Source organism: Crinia signifera, chromosome 1 (genome assembly GCF_055691185.1).
Source record: "Crinia signifera chromosome 1, ASM5569118v1, whole genome shotgun sequence".
Classification (NCBI taxonomy): domain Eukaryota; kingdom Metazoa; phylum Chordata; class Amphibia; order Anura; family Myobatrachidae; genus Crinia; species Crinia signifera.
The window spans coordinates 352447232-352465860 of NC_139217.1; the positions used below are offsets into that span (position 1 = coordinate 352447232).

Genomic DNA, 18629 nt, shown 5'->3' on the forward strand with positions numbered 1-18629 from the left:
CTGGCACTACTGGGGACATCTGTAACTGGCACTACTGGGGACATGATATGTAACTGACACTACTGGGGACATCTGTAACAGCACTACTGAGGAGAAGATATGTAACTAGCACTACTGGGGACATCTGTAACAGCACTACTGAGGGCATGATATGTAACTGGCACTACTGGGGACATATGTGACAGCACTACTGGGGACATGATATGTAACTGGCACTACTGGGGACATGATATGTAACTGGCACTAAATATGCCCAAGAAAATGATTGCTTGGCATTCTAATTCAGTGTCTGAGGTAGAACACAAACTTTTCAGGTTTTAAACCTTGGGCCTAATTCAGATTCATTCGGAACTGGGAGTCTCCATGAAAACACTGGGCGTTCCCATATGTAGGCGAGTGGGCTGATGCCTGCCAAGGCAGGCTGGCTGACGTCACAGGATGTCAGTCGCCCAGCCCCTCGTTGTCCAGGCACACGCAAATAGTAGTCAGCGACCATCAAATGATTTTTCCTGCAGCGGAGGCATGCGAGCGGATTTTTTCTTGTTACACATCCCCTCGCATGTTACTGAGGGGAATCGGCGGTGGCAGGGGGTGGGTGTTCGAAGGGGCGGTCTCAGGCGCTCAGTAAACTCTGATGTTTACAGCTTACCGTGCAAACCTGAATCAATCCCCTTGTTTCATGCTCAAATAAAATATACTGTATGTGAGTGTATTTCATGTGTTTGATGCGTTTATACAGCATAAATGCAAGATACCTCAAAATACCTTATTGAAATCGAAAAATATTCTGAAATACAGAATAATCCATTATCCAAAATGCTTCTGGTCCCAAGTGTTTTGGATAAAAGATACTTAACCTTTATTTTTTTTTTGAAAATATGTTTATTCAGAGCCATTGCATATAAAAGGTAAACATTTTACAATAAACAATGAACAGTAAACATTCTGTAGTACACACCTTCTTGAGCATAGCAGACACAATGTTAGCAGGTTCATGTTACACAGTAACAAGGACTTATTATCTGTGATAATAGTATACACTAAATCTCCTTAGTCCTTTTGTAATCTATATCATGCGTGCCAATTGAGATTCTGCTGGCCATCGGTGTAAATAAGAGTGTTGCGTCTGCACATATATTCAGAGTTAACTAGGCCCATCATTTTCTATATAATATAAAAAGGGGGGGGGGGGGGGTGGAGGTTATCATATGATGGCGTAAATATGGAACATGTGGTCAGGGAGGGGAGGAGGGGGGGGGGGGGGAGGTACCTTATTGGATTTCTGCTCTGCAGCTCATTGTACAAACTTGATACATTCATACAACTACAGTGTTCCTACCTGTCTCAAGTATCTTATAAATATTTTGTCTTAATTCTGGGTCGCGACTCTCTATGAATGGTGTCCAGACAGCATAGAAGCGTGAAGAGGGTGAGTTTGTGTTTCGAAGGATGTCATATCGGTCGTAATACATATATTTTAAGAGGAGAGTTTCGACCTCAGTTACAGTGGGTACATGAGGGGTTATCCAGGCATTTAATATAACTTTTTTGGCTACCGTTACTATAAGTGTCAGGATGGGGATTAGGTATAGCTGGGAAGGGGGGAGCGACCATGGGTCAAAATTTGCAAAAAGAAGCGGGATCGGGTGGAGTGAAACTTTGGTCTGGAAGTTTCTATTTATAAAATATATTAGTTTAAACCAAAATTTCTTTATACACCTACAATTCCAAAAGTTATGGAGGTAATTTGCTAACTGGTGTTTGCATTTAGGGCATTTCCCCGATTCCTCTGGTACATAATGGCTGCGTTGTTGTTGGGTGATATAAGCTCTGTGGAGAGTTTTAATATGTACCTCCTGGAGAATTGAGGCTTTCAGTATACGTATGGTGGAATGATAATATTTATAGAGGAGTGTTTTGTCTTCTGATAGTTGAATATCTTGCGACCATTTATGCGTTATCTTTTCCCACACAACCTCCGCCGGCATTTCCGCCAGTGCTTGATATAGAAATTTGGTTTTGTATTTACCTTTTTGGAGTTTCATAATTACAAATTTTAGCCATGGTGGTGTAAGGCTCTGGGTGTTCATATTGGGAAGTGATCTGGCATAGTGCAGTAGTTGATATATAGCGAAGTAGCAATTTGCGGGGAGACCGAACCCATCTTGAAGCTCCGAGGTCGCCAACATTCTGCCTCCGGGGTCGAATACCTGTGAAATAGCTTTGAGGCCCTTGTTTCGTAGACGGTGGAAGATCGAGCTATCCACACCTGGTGAGAACATCGGATTTCCCCAAATGGGAAGCCAGTGTGATACTCGAGGGTCGTGGCCCAGAGCAGTGGAGACCGCCCACCATGCTGTGTGGACGTCTTTAAAAAGAGGGTTTTTGTAAATGTGTGTTGGTATGTGAGTCTTAGGTGTGTGTAGGAGAGCGGCTGGGGAGTAAGGGGCGAACATAGCGCTGTCCACGTGGAAGTCCGAGTAGTCACTTTTCTCTAGTAGCCAACCCAGAGCAAATCTACACAGGAGTGATCTCGAGTATTGCTTTAGGTTTGGGATATTGAGGCCTCCCAGATCTTTAGGGAGGTGTAACTTGTGTAGTGCGATTTTTGGCTTTTTGCCACTCCAGAGGAATTGTGATATCAGGGAATTGATTTTAAGGATATCTTTATTGTTTATCGGGATAGGGAGCATTTGCATTACGTACATCAGTTTGGGCAAAATCATGGATTTTATAACTTCTGTCCTGCCTAGTAGCGACAGAGGCAAGTCTTTCCACGTGGACAGTGACTTGGTTATGTTTTGAATGATGGGGTCATAGTTGCTGGGATATAGTTGGTCAATTGTTACTGGTATGTATATGCCTAGATATTTTATCTGGGTTTTTTGAATCTTTATGCTGCGAAGATTTGGGTCATCTGGAAAAGAGGGGGGTGTTCCTCTCAGGGTCATCAACTCTGATTTGTGAATGTTAATTTTATAACCTGAGAAAGTGCCGAATTGTTGGATAATATTGTAGGCTTCGGGAAGTGAATGTTGTGGGGCAGTGAGAAATAGAAGCATATCATCTGCGAACAGGGATACTCTGAGGTCTACAGATCCAATTTGTATTCCCTGAAACTTCGGGGACTGTCGGAGGGCAATCGCCAGGGGTTCCAGGGCTAGGGCAAACAACAGGGGCGACAAGGGGCACCCCTGCCTGGTGCCTCTTAAAATGGGGAACGGATCTGAAAGGATTCCATTGCAGTGTATCCTGGATGCAGAGTTGCTATATAGAGTGTTTAGTATGGAGATAAATTTTTCGGGGAATGAGAATTTACGCAAAGTGGTATATAGATGATCCCAGTGGACCATGTCGAAAGCCTTTTCCGCATCCAGCGACAGTATCGCCAGCGCGGGGCCCGACACGGCCCACTGGGACTGCTGCAGTACCGACAGTACCCTCCTGATATTTGTTACCGGATTGCGTCCCATAACAAATCCAGTTTGGTCTTTGTGTACAAGGGTAGGTAACATTGGTTTTAGCCGCTCGGCCAGGATCTTAGTTAGGATTTTGTAATCCATGTCTAGCAGGGATATAGGTCTGTAGGAGCCTGGGTCTGATAAATCACGGCCCGGTTTGGGGAGAACCTTAATTGTGGCTGTATTAAAGTAGAGAGGGGCTTGGTCTGAGTGGAGAATAGAGTTATACATGTCCATTAGTATGGGGGCGATTTGTGGTGCAAGGAGCTTGAAATATTCAGACGTCAAGCCGTCTGGGCCCGGGGCTTTTCCGGGTTTGAGACCTGCTATAGCGTCTAGTACTTCGTCTAATGAAAAATCTTTACAAAGAGAATCGGCCATAGGTGTCGTCAAGTGTGGTGTCGGAAGATTTTCCCAGAATTGTGTGGCTTCACAATCATCAGAGGCGGGGGCCGAATATAGTGATTTATAATAGGCATTTAAGGTGTTGGCAATTTGCGCATTAGTGGAGGTTATGGTGCCATCTTGACATTTCAGAGGATGGATTGTGGAGGGGGAGTTATATCCTTTGAGTAGATTTGATAACAATCTGCTAGATTTATTGCCATACTTGTGAAATTTAGCGTTGGAGGCAAATGTGTAAAGAGCTTCAGATTTTATAAAAAGACCCTCAAATGTGGCTTTGGCCTGGGTGTAGTTAAGTTTGGTGGCTGGGGTGGGAGAGGATTTATATCCCAAGAAAGCGGTCGTGAGGTCTGCTTGGGCTTGGGCAAAAGCTAGGGCTATCGTTTTACGTTGGTGAGAAGTGTGTGCGATTATAGCTCCTCTGATTGCAGCTTTGGAAGCCTGCCAGAATAGAGCAGGGTTAGTACGGGCCGTTTCTTTGTTGTTTTGTGTATATTCTTCCCATGCTTTTAGGACCACTGCTTTTAAGGAGTCGGATGTAGTGATAGATGAGGGGCATCTCCATGATATGAATGAGCTTTTTTCTGGTGATACTTTTAGGGAAATCCAGATCACCGCATGATCGGATAGTGAGATTGGTTCTATATGAGACATGAGGATTTTGGGGAAAAGATCCGTAGAAGTAAGTATGTAATCTATCCTGGAGAGTGTGCTGGTGGCTGAGGAAAGACACGTGTAGTCACGGTCAGTGGGATGGAAGATCCGCCATATATCCTGTAGATGTAGTTGAGCTGCTAGGGCCGGGACACCTAAACTAGGGAGCTTTCTTGATGTAGGGAATTGTTTGTCTAATTCTGGGTGGGAAATTAAATTGAGGTCTCCACAGAGGATGATTGGGAGGTGCATGTGTGGGTTGAGTTGTTTAATGATAGTCTGGAAGAACGTTTTTGTATAGGCATTAGGGGCATAGGCGTTAAGGAGGATGTATTGTGTTTGTGCGATAGTGAGGCGTGTTAGAGTATATCTACCCTCTGGGTCGGAGTATAAGGTGTCAGCTGTCAGCGGAGTGCGTCTCTTGCTCAGGACCACGACCCCCCGGGCCTTGGTGTTAAAGGATGCAGAGGAATGCACCTGCCACTGGAGAGCGTTAAGTTTGGCGACCTCGGTAGGCATCAGATGAGTTTCCTGCAAACACACAATGTCAAGGTTTAATTTATTTAAATACATTAGAATCTTTTTGCGTTTTTGTGGGGAATTGATGCCACCCACATTCCAGCTACCCAATGTTAACGTGGTCATCTAGGTAAAAGGTAGGGGGAAGGAGACAATGATGTACAAAGCATAAGTTGAATTATATTTGTGAAACACAGTATCTGCATATTGGTACCTTGTTGGGGGAGAGGAGAGGGAGGGTGGAGGGGGGGAAACTGAAGTAAAATTGAAGTGAAGACTTCCAAACATAAATATAACAAAACATTTCGTCATCGATATTTTCCTCATCGATGAGATGTGGCGCTCCTTAACCTCGGAGCCCATAGTTGAACGGAACAGTAGAGGTATCTAGACCTCAAATTAACTAACTGTCGCCCGCCAGGCGATACTAGAGAGTGGGAAAATGCAATAACAGGGGGAGGATGGGGGGGGGGGGAGGGGTGAGTAGAGAAAATGGCAAAAGGGGAGAGAGAGGGGCATTCACATAGTATTGCAAATTTCAAAAGCATATTGGCATAAACCTAAGTGTTAGTCTGCAAAAACCCATATAATTGGTTTAGTTCAAGTGAGGAAGGGTGGGGGGGAGGGAGAGAGTATGGAGGGGGGAGTTGAGTAGTGAAGTAATAACAGGTGAAAAAAGGGGGGGGGGGGGGGGGGGGAGAGGTACAGTGATGAAAAATTGATTGTCCAGCCTATACCTTTTACAGTGGGTAAGGACAGTACGGAGTTTGGACAAGAGGAAAGGTATAAGGTGGGGGAGGAGGCTAGAGCCTCGGTGGCTGAGAATTAAGTATGTTATTCCAGGAAAATATTATCTATCTACATTTGCTGAACTGGTCCTGCCAACATTCAGCAAATGAAACAAGAGTTATTAAACTATTTTCCGTAATATATTTTTGTACCAGTGTGGAATAAGCTGCTAGACCAGCGTCTTGCCGCTTAATTATCTGCTGCCCAGTCTGTTTGTTGGTCTGCAGGAGGAGCGGCTTCATCCAGGTAGGCATCGGCGTCCAGATGGGAGAGAAAGTCTTTAAATGAGTTTCCCTCATAAATGCGTAGTCGTGCAGGATACAACATGGCGAACTTTATCCCATCCCGGATGAGTCTAGAGCAGGTGGGGGCGAAGTCTCTCCTAGCTTTAGAAAGTTCGGCAGAGTAATCCTGGAAAACAAGTATTTTATGGCCTTGCCACGTAATGTCTCTGATTTTGCGAGAGGATGACCATATGAGTTCCTTATGTAGGAAGTTTAAAGTCTTGAATATTACAGCGCGGGGTCTGGCGCCTTCTTGTGGCCGTTGAGAGCCCAGTCTGTGTGCGCGTTCGATGATTAGATCGTTACACCTGTCTGTAATATGCAAGAGTTCTGGTAAAGTGATTCTAATAAAGTCAAAGAGATCTTGCCCTTTTACCGATTCAGGAATGCCTATCAGCCGTAGGTTACATCTCCTGGACCTGTTTTCAAGGTCCTGAACCTTGTTATGGAGGAAGTTTATTTCCTTGTTTGCAGATTTAAGAGATGATTTCAAGTCAGTGATATCAGCAAAGTTTGCGCCTACTGTTTGCTCCGTGGAAATTGCTTTCTGTTGGAGCTGATCTATTCTTCTGCCAAGATCGTCAGTCTGAGCCTTCAGCAGAGGACCTATGGCTGTCCTGATGGCCATAATCATGTCCCCATATGTGACTGGGGAATCGGGGGAAGGCAGGGTCTGGAGCGGCTGCGGGCACTCACTGTGGGAAGCGCTCTGGTCATTTTGGTGAGAGGAGCGTGGGGGGGGAGTGGGACCCCTTGAGTCTGGGGCAGGTGAGGATGGTGCAGCTCGGCGGGAGCTGGCGTCTTGCGCCATTTTCGGACCCGGTGTTTGGCGGTCCTTGTCTTTCCTGCGTGTTTGGTTGTTCGGCATAGCGTTGTAATAGCGCTTCATACAATGGGGTGTAGGTAGGGGGAGGTGGGTTAGTGGCGGGCGGCAGTTATGAAGGCAGAAAGCCGTGTATATTAGGTTTTCGGGCTGCCGGGTATTGGAGCTAAAACCCCCTGTTACTGCTGCATCAGGGGGTGGGACCGGGAGTCCTCACTCATATAAATTTATAGAGTTGCTGAGCCTGATGTCAGGTAGTTTAGAGGTAGGATAAGGTATATTGCAGGGTAAATATAGACATCACTGAGCTTTGGTGGGGGGTGGTGGATGGTGGTAGTTTCCACCTGTGGCTATAGACCTGGGGGGAGAGTAGGATGTTTAGTAACCAGCGTGCAGCTTCTGAGCCTCTGTGTCTGACTGCCTACAGCAGTGTAAAAAGTCAAAATAGTATAGTTCTTATGGGGAGAGAGCACACAGTCCCCTCCAGATGAAGCAGATCAATAATAAAGGCATATGAGGCTTATTCACAACTTGGGGGGCAAAAATAGATAGCCCAGGGTGTCTGCTGTGTTTGTGCTGCGTTTTTAAAATGGCGGCCGGATCCTGGGAGCAGGGAGGCTTAGAAGCCCAGTTTCGTGCCCACACTCTACCCTGGAGGGAGGGTTGCCGCTGAGGCGGCCTCCGGAGGTGTTGGGAGATGTGCTGATGTGTGTGGGTACCTGTAGCGGGCGTAGAAGCCCGCGATCGCGTCCGCGGCGTTCGCGTCTCGGCCTGCTCCCAAAATTTAGGCCCCGGCTTCACCGGCCGCTCCGTCTGAGTAGGCCGCAACCCGCAAAGACGCTTAGAAGCGTCCTCCGGCTCCGCTGCTCTACCCGGCGGGCGTCCCCGGTATCTGGGCGCTTGGTGAGGTGATCTGAGGGCTCTGCAGAGGGGTCTAGGCACCTGTAGAAGTTATTTTTCTGGTGCTTTTGTCCGGAGCTCTCAGGCACTGCGTCTGGTCCTGGTCCCGGTCAGGCCACGCCCCCCTCTTAACCTTTATTAAGCTTTCATAACCAGCCACCTAAACATAGGTATTAGTTGGAGGTCATGTGTTATATGACCTTTCTGTGTGAGTCATTGGGGGTTATTTTGGTTCACTCTTTCTGACAAATTCCTTCTTAGATGGACAAAATCATGTGCACTGCAGGTGGGGTAGATGTAACTTGTGCAGAGAGAGTTAGATATGGGTGGGGTTTTTCATTAAAGTGTGATCTATATTACAGTTTAAAAATAAACCAGCCAGTATTTACCCTGCACATAAACAAAATAAAGATGTCGGGCATTGTACTGAGTTGTGTATCCTAGTGTGCTTCAGAAGTTGAACTGAAGCATGATGGGATGCAGAAGGGAGGAGCCTGCATCCAGAAGATTTCAGCATAGGTGCCTTGGCTTCTGCGGACCCTCCTACATCCCAAGGTTAGCTGTGTCACCGGGATGGAGTCAGAGAAAGGGGTATGAACGGTAAAGCTGGGTACACATATATACAATCGTCTGACCATTCTTCCGTTCTGAGACGAACGGCCGTTCGATTGTATAGGTTTGTACGCTGTCCGATTCCTTCTGTACGATCGATAAACGGACAAAAACGGTCTTGTCCATCCATTCTCGGTTGGTCAAAGGTTCAGTGCTGTTTATTATTCATCCGACCGGACGGGCCCATATCGGAACAAAAGTGCAGTGTGTACGCACGCTCGATCGATATGCTGACCGATTATAGTGCCAAAATTGGAACGTCCATAGCTGCATAATCTCTCCTACAGCATGTAAACAAGAAGCGTTCACCTCCAGAGGCCAGAAATACGGCAAACTGCTATATAGACGGCTGACTAATTTAGACATGTACCCCGTCTATATAGCAGTTTGCCCTAGTCACCCTGCCGGCTGACTAATTTAGACATGTACCCCGTCTATATAGCAGTTTGCCCTAGTCACCCTGCCGGCTGACTAATTTAGACATGTACCCCGTCTATATAGCAGTTTGCCCTAGTCACCCTGCTGGCTGACTAATTTAGACATGTACCCCGTCTATATAGCAGTTTGCCCTAGTCACCCTGCTGGCTGACTAATTTAGACATGTACCCCGTCTATATAGCAGTTTGCCCTAGTCACCCTGCCGGCTGACTAATTTAGACGCGTATCCCGTCTATATAGCAGTTTGCCCTAGTCACCCTGCCGGCTGACTAATTTAGACATGTACCCCGTCTATATAGCAGTTTGCCCTAGTCACCCTGCCAGCTGACTAATTTAGATGCGTACCCCGTCTATATAGTGGTTTGCTATAAGTATGCCCATTATGATAATTTTGTTTATATATGACGTGTCAATAGCCCAAATCGAGAGAGTGTGTACGGTGGTACAATCTTTTTCTTGCGACTGTTTGGATGGGACTAGATCAGACATTGCAATTGTACAGGTGTGTACACGTGTATCGGCTGGTGTTTGTGGATGGTCGGTCGCGTGGATGGTCGGTCGAACGCTCGCAAGAAAACAGGGATTGTATAGATGTGTACGCAGCTTAAGTTCTTACAAAAATCCCCTTATCAAGAAAACATTTACAAGTGCTACAGCTATGGTGTTCAAGACAGATTGCAGTGATGTTGTGGATCTCAACATATTGATGGTCAGAGACAAGGCTAATGCTTGCCCTCAGGCCACCAAGCCTAAATTATTTGCAAGCATTTTTATGGTTAGCATCCAGACTGCATAGGTCTCTTTCACAGGAAGGCCATAAACTTCATTTCTTACAAGATTACTCAAGTATCTTGGGCTCCAAGCACTTTTACAGCCATCTGTGCTCAATTTCACAAAAAGAAAACTGCAAGTTTACGCTCTGTTATCCATCTAGAATTAACTTGTTTATTAATGGCTCGCCTAAATGCTTTACAACCCCTAATGATGTTTCTGGGTGTCTCTGGAAACAAACTTTCTGATATGAATCTGTCCTGTATTCTAGATTTCCAGATTATTACTGTTATAGACCTTCTGTTGCCTTATGTCTTCATTGTATGGTTTAGGCCTTGAGCTATACTCACTGATTGTTATGGTTTCTGTACTACAGGGTTGCCGACTTTCTTATTCTCTCCGGTAGAAGCCCGGAGAGGAGAGTTTCAGTAGCCGCTCAGGGGGCGGGGCTTAAGCGTGACATCACTAAGCCCCGCCCCATTCTGGTAAACAAGCGAATTCAGGGATCTCCGTGGAGGGGGCGGAGCTAAAATGACGCAATTGAGTCATTTTAGCTCCACCCCCTCCTCTGAGACCCGAGGATTGCGGCATTTTAATGCCGCAATCCGGGGGAAAGCGGAGGTCCCCCCTGAATCCGGGAGGGTTGCCCACCCTTCCGGGGGGCCGGGAGGGGGACCTGATTTTCGGGAGACTCCCGGAAATTCCGGGAGGGTCGGCAACCCTGCTGTACTATCCAGAAAGTCAGTAACCCTTGGATAAATTGCCTGGGTACTACACAAGTACCATTGCCTGAGTTGAATAGAAGATATCTTTCTGACCAGCTCCATGATTATACTGTGGAAGGCAGAGCTGTAACTAGCCATTTTAGTTTAGTGGCAGAAAGAGCAAAATGTTTTTCTTTTAGGGAAAATGTAATTGGTCAATCGGAGGTTTCCAATTAGCTTACTTTGGACAAGCCTTGGCTGGCGAAACAGGGTCTCTGTCTGGCATAATGGTTAGCAGGAGGTTATGTCTGGCATAAAATCTAATGGGGGCTCTGCCTATCGTAACATCTAATGGGAGCTCTGCCTGGCCTAATGTGTGGAATGGGGACTGTGACTGGCGTAATGGTGAACAGGGCTCTGCCTTGTATTACATCTAATGGTGTTCTGCCTGTCGTAATGTAACATGTAACAGGGCTCTGCCTCGCATAACATCTAGCAGGGTACTCTGCCAGGCCTAATGTGTGGAATGGGGACTGTGACTGGCATAATGTGAAACAGGGCTCTGCCATGTATTACGTCTAATGGTGCTCTGCCTGTCGTAATGTAACATGTAACAGGGCTCTGCCTGGTGTAACATCTAGCAGGGTACTCTGCCAGGTGTAATGTGTAACAGGGGCTCTTCCTGGCATAGCGTGTAACAAGGGCTCTGCCTGGCATAGCGTGTAACAAGGGCTGTGTCTGGTGTAACGTGTAATGGGAGCACTGTCTGGCATACCATCTAACAGGGATTCTGCCTGGCGCAACGTGTAGTGGAGGGCGCTGCCTGGTGTAACGTCTAATGGGAGCTCTGCCTGGTGTAATGTGTGTAGCGGGGCTCTACCTAGTGTAATATGTATAAGGGGCTCTACCTGGCATAATGGGGGCTCTGCCAGGCTTAACATTCAAAGGGGCTCTGCCTAGCATAAAGTGCAATGGGGACTCTGCCTTGCGTAACGTGTAATGGGGGCTCTGTCTGGCATATTGTACAGTGTGGCTAAGGTGCTCTACCTGGCACAGTGTGTCTAATGGGCTCTACCAGGTTCAGTGTGTCTAAGAGGCTCTACATTGTGCAGTGTGTTTAAGGAGCTCTACCTGGTGCAGTGTGTCTAAGGATCTTTACCTGGTGCAGTGTGTAAAAGGTACTATTATGAGGCCAAGCCCATTCCCCATGAAGCCATGCCCCTAAATTTTTGACGTGCCAGTTTTACGCACACTGTGCCTATTTTGAGTATGGGGCAGGGGCACCTGCTGCCTGTGACACCTGTAGAGGAGAGGAGGAGGGGGAGTATAAAGCCTCCCTGTATGGTCCGGGCATGTAGCAAAAACCGGACAGTCCGGATCACCCGGGAGGCTGTAATCTCCCCTCCCTCATGTCCCTGGTGATAGCTATCACAGCTCTATCACAGGGACCCCCCCCCCCCCGGACAAGACACCCCCCGGACAGGACACCCCCCGGACAGGACCCTACAGGCTCCGGACTGCAGATTTTGATGTCCTGTCCGGCGGTCCGGAGTGTAGTCTGGGTCCGGTTTTTATATAGTCCCTAAAAACCATACCCATTGTATTTGAGTTTTCATATATCCTGCCCACCCCACACCTCAAGAGAATGCTGCTCACCGGAGGGACAGTGGGACAGTCACAAAATATGGGACTATCCTGCCCAAATTGGGACATTTGGTAGGCATGCTAATAATACCCCTTTTCCAATAACCTAAAATCCCAGGTTAGGCACATGAACGCCCAGCATCCCAGGAAACATAGGACCCATTTATGGGATGGGGAGAGTCACTCTCACGGTGCAAGGAGATGATGGCATGTCCACAGTAAAACAAGTGACCTGGCTGTGTGATAATAAAGCAGAGAATAAATTATAATTGAAAAAAAAAAATCTTAATATAGGTAAGGCAAATATGGCAGCAACTATATAAATGCACTGTAGAATTTGTTGGACAGGCATTCTTGTTATACACTAATGTATAGGAGCAGAGATAAGATTCCGGGGAGACAGCACACACACAGAACTTCCCTCACTAGAACATGGGACACACAGCAGCACAGTACATACACACGGCGCTGATGCTGCTGCTGTGTGACACGGGAGGAGGAGCGGCACTGTGCCCGCCCCTAGCACACATAGACACGGACTGACACACAATAGAGAGGCCGAGGGTACAACAAGAGAAAGCTCAGGATCAGACACTCGGGAGACAGCGATATATTGTGTCACTAAAGAGACTGGACCAATAGAACCTGGGAGACAGCACCGAGGCAAGCACAAGAAGAGACTGAGGATTCCTGGTAAGAGGGAACGTGTGATAGCCGGGACACTGGTAACATGGAAACGCATACACTGCCACCGATAAATGAGCCTGGAATACAGTGACATCCCGTTCTACAGACACATCTGGCCATAGACAAAGCACCTATGTCATCAGAATGTGCACAGTATTGTAATACAACCTGGTTTGTGTTTCAACCCTGGCCCCCCGTCTGATAACAGGGCTTGGATAGAAGCCTCATCCACTATATGGTACAAACTGCCTTTACTGGAGTCTAACTGGTGATGCTAAAAGCCTCATGCTGAGTCTCTTAGGCGAAGTGTCCCATTGGGGCCAAGGACAGGATGCTGGAGCCAGCAGGTTTCGCAGAGGCGTGGCGGGCACAGTTTCCGGATGCAGAGCCGCCACACATGGAACTGCACACAGTGCGGGACATGGAGCAGGAACTGGAGAGGTGTCGGGTTTCAGTACGTAAACTGGAGCGAGAACTAAATAGGGAGCGATTCCGTATGATCTACTTGCAGACCCTTTTGGCCAAGGAAAGGCGAGGCTATGACCGACAACGTTGGGGTTTTGAAGAGAGGGATCCACCAGGAGGTGTTGAAGAAAGACCAATGGGTCCTGGTAGGGAAGAGAGAGCTTTGGGTCCTGGGAGAGAGGAGAGGAGCCCTGAGGACAGAACCAGAGGACCAGGTCGCCGGGAGCCACCTGTCGGAGCCCCTGATCTGTCTCCAGGGGATGTGTCCCGATGTCCCCGTCGCCTGTTGAGTTTCACCGAAAGGGATGGACCAGAACCCCGCTCTGAACGACTTCGCAGGGCAGCATCTCACCCTGAAGGGAGTCCAAAACCCCTCCACCCTGGAGAACCTCGTCGGGGCCGCTCTTCGGACAGCAGTTGTGGCTGGGATGGAGAGTATGACGATGCTGATTTAAACTCCCGTTTCCTACGGGATAATGTATTGCCATGTCCTGGAAGTCATTGGGGAGGTGCTTGGCCTCGCCGCTCTGTCTCACCGCAAAGTTTTGAGGATCTCGGTGGTGGGTATACACCAGACTGCAGCTCCAATGAGAATCTGACCTCTAGTGAAGAGGAGCTCTCTTCGGGACCCTCTGGGAGGGTGTCACCACGTGGTCTCTGGGGTCGTTCTCCTCCTTCTCCTGGCAGTGCCAGCCCTCCCACCCCTCAAGCACCTGCCCGCCACTGCCAGTTGAGAGTTGCTGAAGCTGCAATTGTTGGTGTAAGACGTAGTGGACAAATATGGCCAAGCTGTGTAGAACCCACTGGCAGAGACGGAGGATTCCATGGAGATGGAGGTGAGAAAATTCTGAGTTTAAAACCTTAAACCAGTGATTCCCAAACTGTGTGCCTAGGCACCCTATGGTGCCTCAGGACACTTGCAGAAGTGCCTTTGGTTGGTGGTCCAGGACCAAATCAAATTATTTATGGGCATTGTAACAGGCAAAATCAGTTCAGGTGGCCACCAATCATAACATTGTAATTGCATAGTTTTGCCTTGGAAATTATGTCCCCTTTTAAAAACCTTGAAGTTCAGCCGGCATCCCACACGGCCGCCAATCTCCTAGGGTATTACATTTGGCCACATATGTGTATAAACAAGCAAATCCTGTCCCTCACCACATAACTGACCCTTAGGATGACATATAAACATAATTTACTTAATTCAATATTTATTTCCTAATTTGTCCAAAGGAATATTTGGCCTAGGGGTGTCTTGAAAGAATGTTGATCCACAATGGCACAATGATTCAAAAAAGTTTGGGAACCACTAGTGTAAAATAAGTTTTGTCTTGACCATTCTACTTTTCACATATGCAAGTACATGTTTATGGACCAATAACCATATTATGCTTAGGCGCACATATAAGTTTAAACAAGACAAAGGTATTTGTTATGGAAATGTCACTTGTAATACTATATTAAGCACTCTAAATACTCCAGAATAGTATTTTTATGTATATGTTTTTGTTTCTGAAAATAGCATACTAAATAAAGGGCCTAATTCCTACCTTTTGACTGTCTGTAAATACCCTGTTTGTTGTATCACTGTCTCCTTTTGTAAAGCGCAAAATAATATTCTGCGCTTTATAACAAACTGTTAATAAATAATTCAGTATTTTTGTGCAGTTTAGCAAAATTACAACTACCTGCTGCAGGGGGCCACCGAGCCCATACTAAAGGCCTCCCCACTCCCGGTCCGCGATGTGCCTGCAACATTTTTAGCAATCCCTAACAGCAAGGCAGGGCATGCTGGGACTTGTCGTTTCACAAGTGCTGGATAGCCACAGGTTGGTCAAGACGGGATACGGTCACTAGGTCGACAATAGGAAGGTCAACATGCATTGGGTCGACCACTGAAGGTCGACATAAATCAAGGTCGACACACCTGAAGGTCCACATGGGTTTAGGTCGACAGGGTCATTAGGTTGACACATGCATTAGGTTGACATGGGCTAGGTGAAAAAGTCTTAGTAACAGTGAAAAAGTATACAGTGAAAAAGTCGACGTGGGGTTTTCATTTTTTTTTTTAAGCTGGCATGTGCCGACAGGTGGTATTTCATGCCCTACCATCCACTAGGGTGTGGTGGGAGAATAAAATAGTGGGCCCAAAGCATGGTGAGCACAGCCTCACTTTTTTAGTGTCCATGTCGACATTCGGGATAAAAAAAAGTGAAATGTCGACCTAATGTATGTGTTGACCTAATGACCCAGTCAACCTAACCCCATGTCGACCTTCAGGTGTGTCGACCTTGATGCATGTCAACCTTTCTCTTGTTGACCCTATGACCCATACCCAGTCAGGACTGACCTAGAGTAATAACAGTGTCCTCTTCCAGCACATTTTCAATATTCTCTTTATATTCACAGTCGTTCCATGCCCTACTCACAATACATGACTTCCTGTATCTCATTGATTCCATCTTTTGCTTGGCCTAGTCAGAGCTCTAAAGGGGTCTGTATGGACTCAGTAATCTTTGGGGGTGGGGGGTGGGGGGAAGAGGAGATATCCTATCTTGTGTACTAATTTACCACACAGTAAAAATTTTCGTTTTAGCCAGATAGTGCTACCCGGCTATTGTTTTTTTTACCATGCGGGAAATGAGGTGTTCTCATGCGATAATACATGGAATTTGGGATAAGTTCCTGGCTGCTTATAGAGGAGAATCCCCAATAATGCCAGCTTTTTGGGCTAGTTGGATAGCCCCAGGCAAACCAGGTAGCCATGATCAGTGATGGTGGGTAACTGAATATCCCCCTTGGACTGTGATCGGAAGGGAATGCTTCTAAAAGTCAACCACTCGTTAGACCAGCTTTCATACAACTAGTTGGTTGGAATGAAAATTTGGTAATGTATTTGGATCAGACATTTGCTCTCAAATGCCGGAAAATGAACAAAACAGTTTTTCAGAAAGTTTTTTTGTTAAACAGATTTAACCAACTTGTTTGTATGACCGGTTTTGTCTGTTTTCCTGGTTTCCTTGAGATGAAATGGCTTAATTTTTGCACCATTACATTACCAGGTTTTCTTTCCAACTGACCATTTGTTTGACAGCTTGATAAAAGTTGGTCTAGTGTACGAGCAGTTTAGGTAAATCTCTTCTGATTGGAGCAGTAATTAGAAATGAATTCCACTCACAGGACAATGTTGGTTGTCTTTATTCTGTATTCCTCAACTTGCCCCAAAAACATTTTGTACAGCTATATTGGGGCAATGCCTCATCTCTGCTATACACTGGCATGTGTGGGCAGAATAAGGGTTGTGCCAAACTTTTCATTTTCCATAGTAAACGTCAGTAAAGCCACAGCTCAATTCACTGCTTATATTCCCATGGCTATCTACTCAAATGGAACTGAAGGCTGTGCCACTAGTGATTTTCCTCCCGTTACCCACTGGCAGTTGATGCCAACAGCTTTGGAGCCCAGTGGATAAAACTGATGGAAAATGCAGCTTTCTTAAAATCAATGGTATATGACAATTACCTGGCACACACAGCATACTCACTGCTCATAAGCAGCTATTTGTAGCTGGTTTTTTTTCCTGCATGTGAAACCTCAAACTCATGGGAAAAAAATCTCAGTATTCAGATTTAGCAATTTTCCAGCTGTAGGGCAGTCACACCACCATTTTTTTGTTGCCGAAAACGACTACTTCAGTTACCTTTTTGTTTGTTTGTGGTATTTCAAATGCATAAAAAAGCATGTACAATCATATTTACATGCCAGGTACTATTGGTACATTGGGGTATATTCATTGCTGATCAGGCGAGCTATGACGGCGAGCAGTGTCTATAGCTCACCATCATAGCCCGCTCTCAGTATTCAACTGACCCTCTGCACTCGCTGTTTCCACCTCGCTATTTCTAAAAAGCGAGGTGGAAAGGGCGAGTGCAGCCATCAAAACGGCGAGGTTTGCGGCTATATGCAGTGGGGTCGCTGCATTACCCACGATCCTTACTGTTCGGGGGAGTCAGGATACCCCCGGATCATAGAATTGGGCGAGGGGCTTAAATGGCGGGGATAACTTGTTTTCAGCGATCCTCGCCATAATGTCCCCCTCACTGAATACACCCCAATGTATCTACTGTACAAAATTGCTGTTTACTACAACATCAGATATTGGTGTAACATCTTCCAAAAGTATTTAATAGATGTCTATTGTGACTTAATTTAATTATATGACTTTGAGATTTCAATTGCATGGCCGAAAAATTACTGAAAAATTGAGTAAAATGTCCAAAACACATGTGTCGGCGGCTAAAAATCATCACTTTAACTGAATAAGGTGAATCCCCATTTGCCCTAAATAAAGGAGTATGGAAAAATTGCCACTGTAACTGTCACATGTCCTTATGAGTATGGGCCATTGGGCAACGGGTCGACCAGTGAAGGTCAACATGACCTAGGTTGATACATGAAATATGCCGACATGGCTAAGGTCGACAGGGTTAGAAGGTCGACACAAGCATTAAATTGACAATGGGAATGTCGACAGTCAAAATGTCGACATGAGTTTTCACACACCCCCAAATGTCGACACAGCTGACACGGACACTGTTAAAGTGTATCACGTCCCCTGGCATGGCTCTTCTTGTTCTATATAAAGGTTACTTAGAACCTTCTCTGTCTCACATTTAACACTTCCATAAAACATCTTACTCTGAATATTCAGCAATGAATGGCAATAGCTAACCAGAGGCAGATGTACTAAGTATAGCGCCTATTGCTGATGTAACCCACTCTGCCCATCACTGACTTGTCTCATTCATTCTGATTACAATCCCTGTCACCTAATGGCCAGGATAAAATGTGAATGTCTGTTGGTGCTAAGGAACGTTCTTTGGCCCTTATTCTAGCTCACTCTTTCTGACAAAATCCTACTTAGATGGACAAAACCATGTGCACTGCAGGGGGCAGATTTAAAATGTGCAGAGATAATTAGATTTGGGTGAGTCATTATGTTTCTGTGCAGGGTAAATACTGGCTGCTTTATTTTTACACTGCAATATAGATCTCACTTTGAAGTAAAACCCCACCCAAATCTAATTATCTCTGCACAAGTTACATCTGCCCCACCTGCAGTGCACATGGTTTTGTCTATCTTAAGCTTTGTACACACGGGGGCAATTGGGGCTGAAATCGCTGGAAATATGGTCGCAGGCGACCATATTGCCAGTGATGGGAGTGTGCCCCAGCGATAAATGGCCGGGGTGCGCTCCCATTTTCAGCCCCATTGTAATCGCTGGTCGCAGGAACATGCTCCTGCGACCAGCTGATTACCTCTGCGGCACCACCGGCAGAGGTTCCCTTTCATCAGCGACCATCTCTGGTCGCTGATGAAAAGGAGAAACTGGGCAATATATTGCTCAGCCATAGATTGCTCAGCAATCTATGGCTGAGCAATATATCTCCCCCGTGTGTACGGGGCTTAAGA

The 18629-nt window shown here is 46.3% G+C and overlaps 2 protein-coding genes across 3 annotated transcripts in view; one reads left to right on the top strand and one right to left on the bottom strand.

Moving 5' to 3' along the window:
* RSPH14 (radial spoke head 14 homolog) overlaps nt 1-18629 on the bottom strand; it is a 241662-nt gene that overhangs the window by 215455 nt on the left and 7578 nt on the right. The window lies entirely within an intron of this gene.
* BCR (BCR activator of RhoGEF and GTPase) overlaps nt 12505-18629 on the top strand; it is a 70142-nt gene continuing 64017 nt past the window's right edge. For both annotated transcript variants that reach the window (XM_083147976.1, XM_083147985.1), the window contains exon 1: nt 12505-13992. In XM_083147976.1, the coding sequence (XP_083004102.1) occupies nt 13023-13992 (970 nt within the window). In that variant the 5' untranslated portion in view covers nt 12505-13022. The remainder of the gene's footprint in view (nt 13993-18629) is intronic.